Source organism: Rhizoctonia solani, chromosome 4 (genome assembly GCF_016906535.1).
Source record: "Rhizoctonia solani chromosome 4, complete sequence".
Lineage (NCBI taxonomy): Eukaryota > Fungi > Basidiomycota > Agaricomycetes > Cantharellales > Ceratobasidiaceae > Rhizoctonia > Rhizoctonia solani.
Window position 1 is genome coordinate 1,131,817 of NC_057373.1, and position 16,752 is coordinate 1,148,568.

Below are 16,752 nucleotides of genomic sequence, written 5' to 3' on the forward strand. Positions count from 1 at the left end.
CCCACGTTGCTTCCGTTCCTGCCGCATCGCTCCTGCCTCGAACCTGGGTCTTCCCGAACCGGTCTCTTCGCTCCATTGGCCGACCTCTACTAGCAACCCTTTATTACTTGACCATGCCCCGTCCGAGGAATCACTACGACCCCGAAACACACCCTAAGAAGCCGGCTCCAGCTGCAGGGCGCCGCAACCGACGGCGGCCTGTTAAAAAGGAGCGCGCATTGCCCGACAGGAACTCACAGGATTGGGGAGAAGCAAACGTAAGTTACTCCGGTTGGTAAATTTCAATAAAGGCACACCGACTTTTAGAAAGAACCTGGTAAGGCGTGGGGAGAGGGTGGCAATGCATGGGCAGAGGCCGGCCCCACAGGGTGGGGGGAGGGGGGATGGGCAGGGGTCGAATCAGGTGCTTGGGGATTAGAAGGCGACGATGACTGGGCGCTCGAGGCATATACAACCAGTAAGATTGAAATCTGGCGTAAGCAGTGAGTATAGGGCCCCAGCCTTGCCCGCGTGACCCTGCGTATTTCTCGCTTTACAGGGTGGAGGTTTGTCCCCGCCACGAGCTCGTGCGCACCCCATCAGCCACGAGCGAAGAACCAGCTACTATCGATGAATCCTTATTGGGACCAACATCTTCATCACACACTATTGCCCCTAAATGTGAGTCGATTGTCTACGAGTAGACGAGTACCTTATTGTGTTTGCCACCCTCGTAGTCTATCGATGGGCACTGAACTTCTTGAACCAAGAAAAGGTTTCTGCCGATCGAAAGCGGAAAGCTCTGGCTTTCCTAAAGCGGTCGCGCCAACAACAGTTAGAGTGCATACGCCGCTTGATTGAAGAAATCCGGGAGCTGTCCTAATATCGACTGCGCACGTCTGAAACACTAGACTGTGTCTCAAGTCCAAACGATCGCGACGGCTTGTGTAATCCATCTGGCTAATGATTTATCATGAGCGAAACCTCTATATATGCATATGCCTTGTGGCTAATATTTTGATTGTACAATAGGCTATCCAATATTGTATTACAGCTTCTAAAATATATATTGTGACATACAAAATTACGAATCTCCACCATGATCCTTCATCCAGCTATCAACCCAAGTGCATATTCTGGACACATTAGCCTCCAGATCTTCCGTATTTTCGCTCTTGAGCTCCACAATGATCTCCTCTGCATATGATGATTTGGCTTCGTCTAATACTGTTTGCATAATTTCCGATGTATTGTTTTCTTGTATCTTTTGAAGAGGGTAGTTCCTAACCCGAAGTATTCCCAAGTAAGTCAATCCATTACAAAGGGGGGGGGTGAAAAGGGCTTGAACTCGCCTAGCCTCTAGCCGTTCCCACAGTTTGGTATGGTCGCACCTCAACACAACCACGAGGTCAACCCACCTCTCCGGGAACGCATCGCATGTATGCCAGTCGAGGATCAGCCCCCCGTTTACTGTCATAGGCTCGATTTCATCGATAACCTTCCCTCACCCCTCTTCCCGTCAATGCATGCTAAAATTGACATCACATGCGATAAAACCTCACCTTGTCTTCATCGACAATATAGCTCTGCCACTCCTCGTCAAATCCCTCATGCAGTCCCTTTTCTTTAACTAGATCGCCAACGTTTACGTGTCTCAGCGGGATAGAGCTTTGCGATGCTACCAGCTCTGCATGTCGATTTTCCGGTCCCAGGAGTTCCAGTTATCACAATGATGGGGTATTTGCGCGGAGGGCGTTCATCCGTATCGGACATGATCGAAAAGAGTGGTGCCGTGGTTCACATTTTTTTGCTTCCGATCTCGGATGTGGCGCGGTGGCGGTGCATCCCTGGATATGTAAACAGAGCCCGACGTGCAGGTTTGCGAATTGTCATTTATTGATTCGTGGGAATATCTGGGGGGTTGTGGTAACAAAGATAAAAACAAGGAGGTTGGAGGAACGTCTACTAGAGGAAAAATAGAAGAAAAAAAGGATTGAAATGTATGCAAAAGGGAGGAAAGCATAAAGACAAACGAGAGACAAACCAAAACAACTGTATTGATACATGCATAAGTGCTTCCATAAATCTGTCCTTTTCAGCTGCTTCATTACGATGATTAAACCACACCAAGTGTGACTGTTGCTCTCAAGCTATTCCAATTATCTTCAGCGGTGGATGGATCATTATTCTCGGGTTCGGCCCACAGGCAGCTGCTCTTCCAGCCCCAGCTCTGGCTAATCTTGAAATCGTCGGGACCAGATTGGAAGCGGGTAAGGCTGCTCCCAATGAGCGAGGGACAAGACAAGATAAAATAAGAGCGGATGATTCGGCGCGGGTCGCGCCAGGGCGCAGGAGGTGCACTTGGTGGGGATGTGACGGGTGCGTCACGGTCAGGTGGGGTGGTTCCAGACCTGAGTGTAGGCGTAGGGGGAGATCCCACGGCTACGGAGCCCATCAAGAGTGAGCTTCGGAGGGGAATTGATGACGGGGAGGGGGAAACAAGGACGGCATCGTTGCCAGTCGGAGTCGGGGGGTTCAGCAAAGCGAAGCTTGCCGGTGCCGAGGCAGGTGGAATGGGATCCACAGCCGATTGTCTGAACCAAAAATACGATTAGAACCTGTTTTCTCCTTTTTTAATAGAAGAGTCGACGTCAACCCACCTATGAAGATATACTCCAAGCTGCATGCCCTTCTTCTTGATCACCTGAACGTAAACATTGTACAAACTGCCGGCATACCACACGGTATGACTATGCAGCCGATTCTTCTCTTTGAGGGTATCCAGGCCCCAGAACTCGACTGAGAACCTGAACGGCTCGTTGGTTGACCACTTGGTAGTCTCAGCCGTACCCTCTTGGATAATTTCACGGGCAGTCCGACGCGAGGGGCGTAGCCCAAATAGCTCTGCCTCGGAAGCAGGTCGACGGATCTTGGGAGGTGGAGGAGATGACAAGATGTCAAAGTCGATGTCCAGGTCATTGGTGCTTGCTGATCGGTCATGACCAACCCGGATCGACGCGTCGGATGGAATCGGGTAGTAACCTTGGTATCGTCCGGTGCAGATGCAAGAATCTCTGCGGTAGACACTAGTCCTCCCAGTTCGCCTTCGGCCGAGCTACTATTGCCAGACGAACGATCAGTGGTAGGGGAGCTGGAACGAGAGGTGGGAACGGTGGAACGGGAAGTAATGAGTGAACGCATGATGGATTGACGCCAGTGTGCAGATTGTAGAGCCGAGAGCTCAACAAATGGCTTTCCGTTGGAAGATGGCTCTTGTGAGATTTTGTGCAAATCATCAAGAGACTAGAATAATAAATCAGTATCACGCCAATGAATTCAATGCTCCTTCAAACTCACAATGTGTGAATAATAAACACCCGTCTTGAACATTTCATCCCACTCCGTTTCTTCCGACTGCTTTAGGCGTTCAATCTTCTTCAAGGCGACTGGGTCTTGCTTGACGGCCTCCGCTTCTCTTGCCAGCTGCCTCCTCCTAAGCTCCACAACACGAGTCATATAAACGAAGCGCTCCCATTCGCCTCTGACGAAAAGATTATCGGAACTCATGACAGCCCGTGCCCAACGTGCTGGTAGCCCACCATGTGACCAGACCGTTGGGGCTTTGGTTGGTGTGCTTGTGCTACCAGCTCTTTGCCTACCCGAGAGTACGGGAGACATCAAGTGCGGATGCAGCTGAGGAGTTGATGGGCGTCGGCTAGGAGATGAGAGCGAGGAACTCGAGTTCGAGGCGGCCTGAAGGTACGTATTGGCGTAGAACGAAGAAAAGGTTGCAGGAATGGGATTGTGGGATGAATGGGATGATCCACGACTGGAAGCTAATTTAGGGAAAGGCGAGGCAAACTTGGGAGTACTGTTCGCCGGAGGGTGGATACGCGCCTCGACGGTCTCTTCCAGCGTCAAAATGTCGGCACCCCACCGAGTCAGCCAGCAGGCACATGCCTCACCGACCTTGTCGCTGACAACACCATAAAAGAACGTCTGCTCGATATCATCTTCATGCTCCGTGTAAGTGTAGATGGATTGGGTGTCGTAAGCTAGTTTGGAAGCACCTGATGCAGCACGGTCCTTGAGCGAGTTCGGCGAGCTATTCCCAAGAGAGCCGACCTTGACCAGATCATCATCGTCTTCTTCCTCCTGGGGGGAAGCCTCATCGATTTTGGTAGTTTCATTAAGTGGTGGTTTGGTCTCTGCGGGGGCTGGCTGGCCAATAGTATCGAGACCTACAGCGGCTTCCGGCTCATTTCCCTCAGGTTGGCCGATCCCATGACCGATAGCAAAGCCGAAATATCGCGTGATGGTCCATGGACTGATGGTAGAAAGCACAAGGTTCAAAGCTTGGTTGGAGACTGATGGGATATTGAGATAGTTGGCGGTTGCGAGCAACGATAACAAAAATCTAGGGGTCGCGGGGTGAGAACCAGGAGGGGCGGAAGCCAAAGCCGGCGGCGAGGAGATAGGAAATGGGTTCTTCGTAGAAGGAAGCAGTGCCTGGTCCACGAAAAGATCAGGACCGCCGCCATAAAGCCTTGCGATGCATATCCTAATGGAGAAAAGACGGGGTTTTATCAGATTATACCACATGGGGACGATACTTGGCTCGCGTGCTTACTCGAATGCTGAAAAACAGCATTAGTAAATCTCGGCAGGGCGGGGGGTAGATACGTACCTGCCCGGGTAATGTTTGGGTCGTCGAAATGAAGGTCTATGACGTCGATTGACGTTGGGCCGGGCGCCAAGCGGGACTTGGGAGCTGACTCGCGGTATCCCATGGTAAAGAGTGTTCTGAAGTAGTCCTGAAATGGGGGGTGAGCGGGTGGCTGGGCGGGTGACTGGGATGCTTACAGACTGGATTAGGATGACGCGGTGGAGGTTATAGAGGGCCTGCCAGCTGCCGCGGACAACAACAGCAACGTCTGCTGTCTGGCCCTCGAGAAACATCTGGTAGAGATGGTTCTGTATGTGGCGGGGAGAGTGGGGCGGCGAAGAGACAAGCATTCTTCCCGGCGACTGGGGCACAGTGGTGGGTCGCTCGCTGATTGTGTTTGCGTGCAGACGGCGAGGGGGCGTTGCAGGAGACATCCCAGGGTTTATGGAGGACAGTGATCTCGATGAGTGTATCATGGCTGTGGTACGTAGAAATGCCGTTAGACTGAACTAATAGCGTTTCCTCGCGCAGCTGAGCTGTGATGGTCAAAAGAGCTCGCTTGCCTTGGCTTGCCGATTTCAGTTTAGTTCTGGCCCCGTCGGTTCCTTTTCTGCCGGCCCGATTGGTTATTTCATACGGTTTTATCTAGGACCCTGTGATCGCCCAAACAGACCCCGTGCATACACGGTGGCAAGCTCCCCCCGTCAATGAGCGCATTGGAGCAGTTGAGTCTACTGACAGCTGCCTATAGGTGGGTCAGAGCATACATCTCACCTCACTCCGGTTATAGTCCTGATTTGTCTATACAAACTGCTTAATATTACTCACACAACTTGGGCCAGTTTATTTAGCCTCGTGAGAAATAGCAAGGCGCAACTCGCTCACCAAACTTCAGGCTCGTAAGAATTCTTATGGAGCTCTCTGGGTCTCCAAGAAGGCGGCATAATCGCCTGGTAAGGCCGCCACACTATGATGCACAAACACGTGATTTCAATGCAGCCAAGCAAAAAAAAATGGCGCCGACGTCCGAGGCTTGGTAGGGGGTCTTCTATTACTGAATTACATTCGGTGTAATTATTGCGTAGGTATGACTTCAGTCTATTTATTCTGAGCTCAATTTTGCCTGAGCTTCACGGTCATCGCTTGACAAGTCTGACGGTGACGGTGGTCGTGGGGTAAGTCAAAGTGGATCCTCCGTCATTATTTCTTACCCTGAGCCTTGGCCTTAATCTTATATATCCACACATATCGGTGCCTATAAGTATATAATTGACTACCCTAGTTCTGACGCCCATTGGCTAGGCGTTTTTTGCGCCTTGCAGTCATTTAAGTTATAACTGTGAAAGTCTAACTAGCCTTGATCCATAGATTAAATTTAATACCCCTTCGGAGAGACATCGGGGTCATCCCTGAGGTCCAGAGCTCACAGAGTCATGCCGTTCCATGAAGTATCCAGTACCACACACCCCATTCAGGAGCCAGTATCCTACCCCACGTGACATCGAACCATTATGATCACCACGACGACGCGAACACTCGGCACATTCCGTTACATGTGTGCAACAATCTATTTGGATACCAACTGTTGTCAAGAAGCTTCCATGAACTGTATGCACTCTTGTGGGCTGTTCAGCAATAGTAATTGGGTAATGTTGGATCTTCATTGGCATGATGATATGGAGAGATTTATCCACCTCAACTTCATTGCGGTAACTATGATATGCCCTAAATAGACTCCAAGTGGCACTTGAACTCGATATTGCACATTTTGGAATGCAACCCCTAAAGCCTAAGCCTCGAGACCGTCCGATCGCACTTGGTTGTCCTCTTTATCGCCTTCCTTTCCTCATCCGCCTTGGTTGCTTTCCCTCTCCCTCTCTTGTTCTCTTTCTCTTTCCCCCAGTCACTCCCTCAGCTGGCCTGATGCCCTTGAACACCCAGGCTGGCCTATACTACTCTGACCTTTGAAGCCAGTCTCTATTCGGTCGTAATTCGCACGTCTAGTTCAACTTATTTGTTCTCATTTCCAGTCAATTTTGGTTACACTTGGCCCAAGCGGCCTTGAGCTCAGTTCGTCCGAGAGACGGCCTACTCACTTCGATGTCTTCTACATCATTAGCATTCGAATTTCCTTCTACTACATTGACGATACCCTTTCCCACCGGTACAACCACAGCCCCAGGATGGATCCGTGGTCATTCCCCTCATCACTGACCATCACCAATAACACCTGGTATGTCCATTCATGCAAGGCTGGCATAATGCTGACACGCGGTAGGCCGAAGGGTTGATCGCCGATGTACCTTTTTATTCTGTTGGTGTCCTGGCTATCGGTGTCGCCACTTTCTTCTTTGTCATGAACCGAATACAAAAGTATGGACCAAAATATCTCTTCTCAAGGCTGATGTAATTGATTCTTCCCAGGCATATATTCTATGCGTTACTAGCCACGTTCCTTGCATTCATAGCTGCGATCATCGACTTTGGCCAACTTGTCATCATCAGCCGGGGCGTGTTCACGGGCACAGTCTTTCCTTTGCGGATCGCACGTGAACTTGGATATGCTGTCTCGTTCGGTATGCGATTCTTCTTCTTTTGGCAGTTCGTCGCCATGCCCCCCAGAGGCGAAGTACCAATCCTGCCAACGCCAGGCCCAGGCCCAGGTCGAGGCAACAGGAAATCCTTTGTTATGGAGGACGAGTTTCACAGCGGGAGCTGGGGCAGATGGGGGCTTATTGGTATCTTGACCAAATATGCGCTGTTGCTGGGCGCGATCACGATCGGTGTCACGCAAGCGATATGGAGGCTCGGGTTCGCATTCGGATTGATTCGATTCACATCGGTCTATCGAGTCGATGCGATCATGCAGATCATCATGTCCGCATTGTTCCTCCTCAAGCTCGCGGGAAACTCCTACATCTCGCCCCTCATGCCACGTTGGAAGACCACTCGGGATTATTTCCCAGTGGTTGCCGCAATTTCGATAGGCCTGGGCGTTGGGATTGGGAATTTAATGTGCAGTGAGTGATAGAGACTTTGAATTTGTCATACAAGTCTTTGTATCCACCGACTTACAAATGTTGCCAGTGCGTTTCTCAGAGTCACCTCTTGGGCGTTTTCTTCAGTCAATCGAACTGTATATTCTCATCCTCTATGTCCTTATTTCAACATTCTACAAGATGCCGGTCAGAGCGTCTGTGCTCATAGACGCTCTGGATCGCAAGCGAACGCGAGACAATAGCTCGTTTGTGGGCATTAATATGGGCAATTCGATGCGAGGCTCCACCTTCCGTGTAACACCACCGACTGTGTCTACCCCCCAATTACAGTCACAGATGACGCGCGAGCTCGACGCAGCAGGTGTTAATGGGATGCCGACTCGGTTGCTTGGACCCGATACCGGTAGGCGACAGTCGACGGCCGAAAGGCTCGCAACATGGCTCCAGAATAGACTCTCCGGCAGGCCAACGGATAAGGAACAGCGATCATTGAGGCGGGACGAGGAGTCCGGCCAGATGGAAAGCTATGATTATACCGATGAGAAGAAGAGATCTGTCGAGAGTGATGCCTCTTCTATACAGCCTGTCAATGAGCCCGATTACGGATGGCGAGACGCAATGTACGCAAATATTCGGGCACCTCCGACTGGGACAACGACTGCTGTCAATGACACACCACGATTTGATGGGGTACCCGGCCCAAGCGAACCTCCAACTCTTCCCAGATACGCGAGTCCACTATCGCCACTTCTTACACCCCGGCCAAATCATATGCCCCAGCCGAGTCTAAGCCAGTGGGACCGAGGGCGACATCCGTCCCGACGATATACTCGCCCATGGTGTCCGAGGCCTTCTCGCCTATTATTGCAGCATCACTGGCACCTGTCAACCCGTTAAGCATTCGCTCGCTACCCAGCAATCCTCGACCATGTCCACGTGAAACGATATCATCATCTGATTCAACTCCATTCGTACCAGAACCTGCCCCCGTGAGGATGCCCAGCCCTGTCCTCGCCGAAAGTCCCTATGGGGCCTCTTTCCGCATTACTCGTGAATATGGGTCGCCTTCACTTTTATTCGCTCCTAACCCTAGCACTCAACTGGATCCGAGGCGGCAGATGACCAACCCTGGGGACGAGTCGCCTATCTATGGTCTGGACGGGATCATTCAAAGCCTGGGCGGAGACCTGCTACCCGACGAAGAGCTTAGGTCACAGTCAGGGAGTTTGATGCGGAGAGATAGCGCAACCTACTCTCCAGGTGCTGCATCTTTCCGACAGAAACAGGTCGATCTTGACCGCTCAGTTGCTGATCTCCAAAGGTTTGCATCAATTCGGTCGCGATCGAGTCCTCGGCTGCTGTATGCTCTTTCGGACGGTGCGAACCCATCCAACCCGTCATTGGCACAAGAATCCACTTCTTTCCGAAGTGATTTTACGCTGCGCGACTTCCCGAGTCCACCTTCAGCTATCCTAGATTACTCTGGTTTCCCACCACGGAATCCGGTGGTTACACGTCCAAGAGAAGTGGACCTCGATGATATCAGATTTACGCTCACGCCTCCACGTATGCCTGCTGCCGCCGCTGATGGCCGTCAAATGTCCTTCCCTTCAACCACGCGGGGGAGCGATATTTTTCAGCTTCAGTCAAGAGTTGTCGAAACGCCCAATAAGACCCAGTGGGACGTCACATCGTTTATTGGAGGTAAGTGGCTTTTCTTTCTTTCACAAATTACGAGGTCAGCTTTTCATTTTTTAATCTTTTTTCGTGTAGGTTCCGGGTCGAAAACTCCCCTATCAGCTGCCATCACCCGTCCAGACTCACAGGGACGGCCGTTATCTTATGCCAGAAACCAGCTACGTCGAGATACGATAGACACACAACGTCTGTCGATGGTAATCGAGTCTTTCTCGAACGGTACAAGCACCCCGATTATCTAGATGATGAAGGCGAGGGAAGCGTTCGAGGGGCTCGACTCATTGACGTCCGACGTGCATCCTCTCTCTCTCGTGCTCGAATTGTCGAGGGGCCATTATCTGCCACCCCAAGTTCTGTCAATTCAACCAATCCCCAGACCGAGGCGGAACCTCCAGCACCAATGCTAACGGCTGCGGAACGCCTGGCTGCCTTCCGCGCCCGCCCGCCGCTCAAGACTACCCTCCCCTCGTCACCTCGACCCGCATACAGGACTGGCTCTCCTCCCATACAAGAGCGTTCTGCTATTGAGGAGCCCGCTCTCATGGTACCAGAGACACAGGCGCAACAAGTTCTTCAGCCCCAGCCTTCTATATCCGCCGTCCAAGCCCAGCAGAATAGCCCGGAAACCCAACAATTGGTATTCCCCCAACCTGCGGCTATTCCACCTGTAACTCGAATCAACAACATGCTAACTCCCCCGCGCGGACTTCGCAGCCTGCGCATCGGTAGCCCGGTCGGACAATCGCAAAACGAGACTGCGCTATTCAGTGATGCGTTTGAGCGACCACGGCCTGCTCCTTTAGTTCTAGGCAGTGGGCGTGCCATTTAGAGCGTGGGGACGGACATTTCATGCTGATGGTGTTTGTACCCATACTATTTTCTCATGTGTCGTTAGTACGGATTCATTCTTTGTTTTACTAATTTTGAGGAAACACTGTACTTCATATTTCGAATCATTCGAGCGTATGCATGCATCAATGAGGCCTTTTTTTCTTCAGTTGTGCCAACAGCTTTACAGTGTTTTGATCGTCAGCTTCATCGTGTGGAGCTACACACAACAATGAGCCAGGTTATATTGTTCCCTCCATCAAAAGATATAGAATAGCGGGGTTGGTGAGATATTCGTCTCTGCGATCTTTTACGTAGAGTGTGGGGGTCGAGACCTTGTCCTGAAATTAACCGGTCTTCAAACAAAAATGCACGTTGCGAGAATGCTAAGTGTCGATCATGACCCTTAACATTGCCGCATGTAAAGGTTTTCAGGGTTGGAAAAGCGTGGAATAAATTATGATACGAGCGCGGGATGCAACGAGATTCTGGGATGAAACCATATGAACTTCAGGCTTCAGAAAAGCGTTTCTTCATCGCGAAGATATTCGCCAACATCACTATAAATATGTGGAGATATATATATAAAGGCAGAGGGGGGAGAATGAACGCTATCGTATGAGATACTGGTCAAATGACTAGAGTATTCGAACTCACGCTTGGTGAAACACGATTATCGCTGTGGGGTCCAGTTTTCGAGTGTCAACGGTGGAACGAGAGGTAACGCCAAATCCCTAAGACGACCAAGACGTAAGTAAAATGCATCCGAGTGCCTCCAAATAAGCGAACGAAAACACACGACCAACAAACGGGGACGCATGACCGTACGACGATCAAAACATCAAGGAAAGTGAACGCAGGTGGACATCTGATAAAATGAGAAAAAGTGACGTCCAAGAATTAAAGAGACACCGGAGGGAGGGGGAGCTAAACCAAGCAAGGAAAATGAGGGAATAAGATGGATAAAAACGTGTAATACGCACGAGAGGGATATCGTTCATGCTAAACACTACAACACCCTGGTGCTCGGGTGTGTCTTCTGTAATGCGCCCAAGATGCGCCTTGACGATGTGATTTCCATACAGGAAGGGCATTTCGCCATTGGGCTTTATCCAGATCTGAGCGCCAACGACGGAGCAGTCAGTAAACAGGGCTCCGCCGGTAGTAAATTTTGGACCCCACCCTAGGACTTTACAGGGATAGTGTTACTCACTTTATACTTTGCATATTGTGCGAGGTAATCCAAGGCCGTAATATGGAGTTTGAACTTGCCGCTCTTACTAAACTTGCCGAAGCAAGTACCTAAACTGACCAAATTCGGGCGGGCTACGGAGATTGCCATGCGCATAGCGCTTTCAGAAAGATAATATACTCTGTCTCGGTGCAAACGGAAACAGTAGTTCTCATCCTGTCGATCAACGAGGTGGACCAGATTCTTGCCCTAAACGCAATAAGTAGATCAATAAGACTATAAAAAATTTAAGCCGGAAATTTAAGCGAATGGGATTCACATACGATGTAGTTGGCAAGTTTACCAAACACAGTTTTGCTCTCGTCTTCAGTAAGTGGCCGCATTGTCGTTGTTTAAATTTAAGGTCAAATTCAAGGGTTGCAAATTCATCAAAGTGGTCTCACTCGTATCACGTGATGGAATTGGGATGATGATCATTTTTCATTTCTGTCATGATCTCACAAGATTGAATACTGAAAAAACAAATTCAACACAAAATGTTATAACAATGCAACAAAGGCAAAGGCGCCTTGGAGAAAGGACAGTGTGGAATATATAACAAAAAGTTGAAAGGCATAAGCCGGTCCCAAAAAGATACAAAAGAGGGAAGAGAAACAAACATGGCAGTGACTAAAATCCGGAGTCTGTCCATAGGTGCAGAGAAGAAGAGGTTCAAGGTAGATACCAAAAATAACAAGAATAATTGAAGAAGAAAGGCGTGAAAATCAAAGATAAAGCACAGTCATGATCAAATCATCCAGAGAATGTTCATGACAACGAGCCGAGGCAAAATGGCATTTTGTTGAGACACATGTGTTGGGAGGCGCACAAGGATTCGAGGGAGAAAAACGTCCAAAGACATGTCTCCTCAACTTGCCTTCCACCGGGGAAGGCACAAGCAGTGGGACATGCAAACGGGCCGCAACGGAAACAGCGAAGAAAGGTGAAGCGCACAGCAGAGTTGATAACTTAGCAGCAGCAGCCAAAGTTCGAAAGGCGAGAGAAGCCGAGGACGCATAGTGTTGAGATGAGCTGAAAAGGGACATATTTGTTGTGCATAGGTGGAGGTGGGTGTGCATGGGCGGGCTCATTGTTGGGTCGATGGATCCTTCCCAACGGATGTAGCAGTCGGAAGGAGCCCTACCCAACCTTTGGCATCTACGCGAGAGCATGCCGTCGTAGGAGTAGCAGGAGCAACACCCATGCCTAACCAACTCATGCGTTTCGCCCCAGGTTTTCTCGTCGCACCAAACGATCCTTTGCGCGGCGTGGGAGTAACTCCCGGTCCCGGATTAACGAACGATTCCACCCTTGGCGTCATCGTGGTCAATGTGAGAGTTGAAGGCGTGCATGCAGTATGACTTCGATCGGGGGGGAATACAAACAATGTCTGCTGAGGAGCCGAGCTCGAAGGGACGATGGTCACATTGGACGGTGGTGTCACAGGCAACCGAAGAGGAGCAGGGCGCGCGCGGGTTGTCTTGGGAGTGGCGAGAGTCGGCACGGCAACAGGGGAGGAGGGTACAGTCGGGAGGGGCGTCGGACGCCTGGTCGATGAATGCGATTTGATCGAGGACGCACGTGACCCTGGTACCGGAAATGAAAAGCCGGGTTTGGTAGCAGGGGCCGAGGGTGGAGCTGGACCGCGTGTACCCAACCTGCGTGGCAACGGGGGAGGCGGAATTGAACTAAACGAGGTCCGAATAGTTGGCGGTACTGGGATATTCCCAAAAGACATCTTGGATGCTGGCGCCGAGGGTGGCGGCGGCAGTGAAGGCAAAGAATTAGCTGAAATCGCCAAACTAGCCGATCGCTTATGTTTCATGCCGGCCCTTCCGGGTGGGGGGAGCAGCTTGGGGGCGGTGTCAGCAAAGTTCGCAACAAACTTGGCTGAAGGACTGGCTTCCTCGTCCGTCGTGGTTCGAGCACTAGTACCGGTTTCATCGCCCAAGACGAGTTCGATCCTATTTTGGGAAACCACGGTAATGTTGGGTTCACCGTCCTCGCTATCGTCATCCTCTTCAGGATCTTCGCTAATGACACTGTCACTCGTCGTAAAAGTGCTGTGCACACTACCCGCACGCTTGCGAGACGGGAACCTGTGCTTCCACGCGGTGGGCCCAGATGCGGGTGGTGGGTTGAGCATCAAGGGAGCCGGGGGACCGGCCTTCTTTGCTGCCATGCGTTCTTCCATAGCACGATCCAGATCCTTGGCCTCGCGCGTACGGTCCTCCTCAGCAGCAACTGCCGCTTCGGCTTCTGCGTCTTCTCTTTCCATGGCAAGGCGCTTCCTGGACCACTCTTCCTCCTCGGAAAGTTCCTCGCCGTCTGACGAGACCGACGGGGTTCCCTTTCTGGGAGTCAATGCACGCTCGTACTCCATCAACTGATAGATAAGACTAGATAGCAATTAGCGCGCATACACAATTGGTAAGCTCGTATGCACTCACGACATATTTGGGCCGACCCATCTGCTCTTTTCCTTGACATAAGCATATGCATTGTGCATCCCACCTTCAATAGATTTGAGATCTTCCGGGACCTCAACGTCGTCGCGGGGTATGGATGCGCGCATAACAAGAGCGATCACTAGTGTTGCCGAGCGAGACACGCCACATTGACAGCTGTAATCATTGCGAAGGATCGGTTAATTTAGGGCTCAGGCACCATAGGGAAATCAACCTACTGAATCAAAACACCCTGTCCCTTGCGTTGTGCGTGGTCGACAAAGGACATGGCAGAAGGAAACCCGTATTTGACAAGATCGCTTTGGCCGTGAGACCAAGGAAGATGGATGTATAGCAACGTCGGACCACCTGTCGGAGGAACGAAGGGGACTGCACGTGGCTGCGGTTGCTCCGCTTGTACCGGAGGAGGGCCGGGCCGACGACGAGAGAGGAATGCAGACTGAGGCTGGGCAAGGTTGGGGGTAGATGCGCTTGGGCGGATACGGAGACGATCGTCGACGGCTGTCTTGGGGGGCTCGCGTGGATCAACCGGAGCAGGGACATCATCCATGTACGGGGGAGCGACTTCCTTGGCTACGTTGAGAACCCATCGAATGCCCCGGGACGCCAGGTCCGGCCAGTTGCGGGCATTTTCCTCCTGACCAAGCCAAATTCCGGGAAGAATTTCAATTGGGCCGTTCGCATATGGGGCACCATTGTCGTCCTCCTTGGCGCGAGTTGCAAACGCCGAGGTGGATGCAGGCATAGGGGCACCGGTTGCGGCAAGATGGCCGGGTACCTGAACGGATGCAACAGAGGTAATGGATGCGATAGAGGAGCTCCTTGCACGGAAGGACTGGCGAGGGGGGAAAGTGGGACGGGAAGCAGTTTGTGGGACTGGGACAGAAAGCGTGGGAGGTCGACGGGCACGGGACTGTACAGTAGCGTTCGAGGATGAGGCTGCGTCGCTCTCGTCATGGCGCTGTGTGGACGGCGGGGCGGTGGAGAAGGTAGAGTGCTGTGAGGCCGCAGATGAGGGCAGCTGGAGCGAGAGCTGTTTCATATTCCGGCCCGATGTACGCTTAGGGCGGGGGAAGGGGAGCGGGACCTGCTCTGATGGCTGTGCAGCCAGTGCAACCGGAGCAGGTGCGGCATCGGCAGCACGTATGGTGACCTGGTCAGCAACATGTGGGCTTGAGGGCGTCTCGGCGGTGCTGGGGGCCGCAGAAAGGCTGGCTGGTGAGGTATCGAGTACAAGTGATGGCTGAGATCCAGTAGTAGGCAACAGGCTGGAGGTGCTGGCGTTCGAATCAACGCGGATCCGGAGCCCAGAGGGAGGGCCCTTCTTGCGTAGCGGAAGGGGGGCGGGGATGATCGATGTCATTACAGTCGTCAGTTCTTCTGTCGTAGTTTTTATGTAGTAAAAATGTTAAAATCGGTCAAATCGATTGATGGTGAGCGTCGCAAGCCTGCGTGTGACGCTCAGACAGAACAGAACAGAACAGAACGAGGGTTAATGCACAGTCCTTCAATTGGCCCGTTATATCAGCGTGGAGAAAAGAGCGAAATGATGCCAGAAAAAAGCCGTACTCGATGTCGTCGCCGCTCAGTCCAAGCGAACCTTAGTCTGGCCTTTCAGATTTCAACCATACACGTGACTCTCATGCACGGATCACACGAGTTTCAGGGCGCGCCTACCAATTAAGTCTCATCGCCTAGCCTTCTCAAAAGCTATTGAACACTGCTTCACTCGGACCTTCTTCGCCAACTGATCTACCAGCCCGTTCACATGGTACAGTACATCTATTACAGTAACCACACTGGTTCGACTACCTTCCTAACAGGATATTCAGTTTCAGCTCACGCGTGTCCGTCCTCGCTGCTGCCGTTTTTTGATTCCACAACTCATTTACCTCCCCATTTAGGTTACCAGAAAAGCTGTCAATCGAGAAATGCTGTCAAGCCTATCCTGATCCTAAACCTTCCACCGTGCACTACCCTCCATGTCCTATGCTATGTCGCCACCCACAGTGATTCCCCGCTTTCACCTAAACTAATTCCATGGACAGCAGCTCGTCGAAAATTGCCACCTCCTTTCAGAGACAAATTGTCCCCCCCCTCCCTCTCCATACTGTTATTTATCTATTATCTCCCGCTAAATCGTCCAAGCTCTCTGGTTGTTAAGCAGCCCCCACCTCGTAACGTCAATCACACCATAACCTCATGACCTCCGATCCCGAGAAAAAGACACAACGTCAAGTCAACTTCTCGATTCTAGACTCTATCTAGCAGATCTCTCACACCCTTCCGCGAACTATCGCGATATGCAACATCCGCAACATCAAGCTATCATTTCGCAAATTACTGACAGGTTTTAGTTCTATCGAGTTTCCAGCGTTCACCTCGCCCGAGACAAGAAAGCACTCGATCCAACCAAAATGTACGACTTGGGTGTGTCATCTGAATGTGTAACGGGAACATTTATTTTTGCTCTTCACTCCTATTTTGTCCGGGCCACCAGCGCATAAATTCTGGGTTTTCATTTTTCGGAGATCTGGGCTCTGCACGTGTATGCGCGTCTCTTTACTCGGTATTCGGCGGCTCGCCTATTACGGCCAACTTTCATACATCAATTGGCCATAGTCTAATTTCTGATATCTGGCCCGCGGAGTATGGGGTCTCAAGACAAGTTTGTGGATGTCTCGACGGCAATTGCACACATTCGGTCCCCAGTCATACCACTTCATAACAATAGACATCCCCGCTGCTGTATCCCATTCCTCCATCTTCCTGAATCTTCTTCGGGTGCGCGGTCCGTGTTTTCACCTAAAGTTATTGGGATTGGTTAAAGCAAACTTACACACTTTGCAATATGGGCAATCGCTACATCTAGGGCCCATGAGC

The 16,752-nt window shown here is 51.3% G+C and overlaps 6 protein-coding genes across 6 annotated transcripts; 2 read left to right on the plus strand and 4 right to left on the minus strand.

Moving 5' to 3' along the window:
- Positions 1-113: 113 nt before the first annotated feature.
- Positions 114-862, plus strand: RhiXN_00358 (uncharacterized protein; the record flags this gene model as incomplete). The annotated part of the gene is made up of 4 exons (XM_043320177.1): positions 114-257; positions 307-482; positions 539-660; positions 717-862. The coding sequence occupies 4 exons, from the start codon at positions 114-116 to the stop codon at positions 860-862; spliced, it is 588 nt and encodes a 195-aa protein (XP_043179189.1).
- Positions 863-1,063: 201 nt separating this feature from the next.
- On the minus strand, positions 1,064-1,752 carry RhiXN_00359 (adenylate kinase; the record flags this gene model as incomplete). The annotated part of the gene is made up of 3 exons (XM_043320178.1): positions 1,064-1,477; positions 1,542-1,609; positions 1,662-1,752. The coding sequence occupies 3 exons, from the start codon at positions 1,750-1,752 to the stop codon at positions 1,064-1,066; spliced, it is 573 nt and encodes a 190-aa protein (XP_043179190.1).
- A 343-nt stretch (positions 1,753-2,095) lies between these two features.
- Positions 2,096-5,079, minus strand: RhiXN_00360 (uncharacterized protein; the record flags this gene model as incomplete). The annotated part of the gene is made up of 7 exons (XM_043320179.1): positions 2,096-2,573; positions 2,640-3,021; positions 3,114-3,282; positions 3,337-4,540; positions 4,610-4,616; positions 4,667-4,793; positions 4,843-5,079. 7 exons carry the CDS (start codon positions 5,077-5,079, stop codon positions 2,096-2,098), a joined length of 2,604 nt encoding a protein of 867 aa, XP_043179191.1.
- Positions 5,080-6,828: 1,749 nt separating this feature from the next.
- On the plus strand, positions 6,829-10,171 carry RhiXN_00361 (uncharacterized protein; the record flags this gene model as incomplete). The annotated part of the gene is made up of 7 exons (XM_043320180.1): positions 6,829-6,882; positions 6,924-7,018; positions 7,070-7,665; positions 7,733-8,307; positions 8,370-9,348; positions 9,418-9,528; positions 9,585-10,171. 7 exons carry the CDS (start codon positions 6,829-6,831, stop codon positions 10,169-10,171), a joined length of 2,997 nt encoding a protein of 998 aa, XP_043179192.1.
- A 516-nt stretch (positions 10,172-10,687) lies between these two features.
- Positions 10,688-11,745, minus strand: RhiXN_00362 (60S ribosome subunit biogenesis protein NIP7; the record flags this gene model as incomplete). Its single annotated transcript, XM_043320181.1, has 5 exons — positions 10,688-10,730; positions 10,828-10,904; positions 11,154-11,288; positions 11,384-11,611; positions 11,686-11,745. 5 exons carry the CDS (start codon positions 11,743-11,745, stop codon positions 10,688-10,690), a joined length of 543 nt encoding a protein of 180 aa, XP_043179193.1.
- Positions 11,746-12,488: 743 nt separating this feature from the next.
- Positions 12,489-15,232, minus strand: RhiXN_00363 (Dual specificity phosphatase, catalytic domain; the record flags this gene model as incomplete). The annotated part of the gene is made up of 3 exons (XM_043320182.1): positions 12,489-13,800; positions 13,852-14,025; positions 14,088-15,232. The coding sequence occupies 3 exons, from the start codon at positions 15,230-15,232 to the stop codon at positions 12,489-12,491; spliced, it is 2,631 nt and encodes an 876-aa protein (XP_043179194.1).
- Between the last annotated feature and the right edge of the window lie 1,520 nt (positions 15,233-16,752).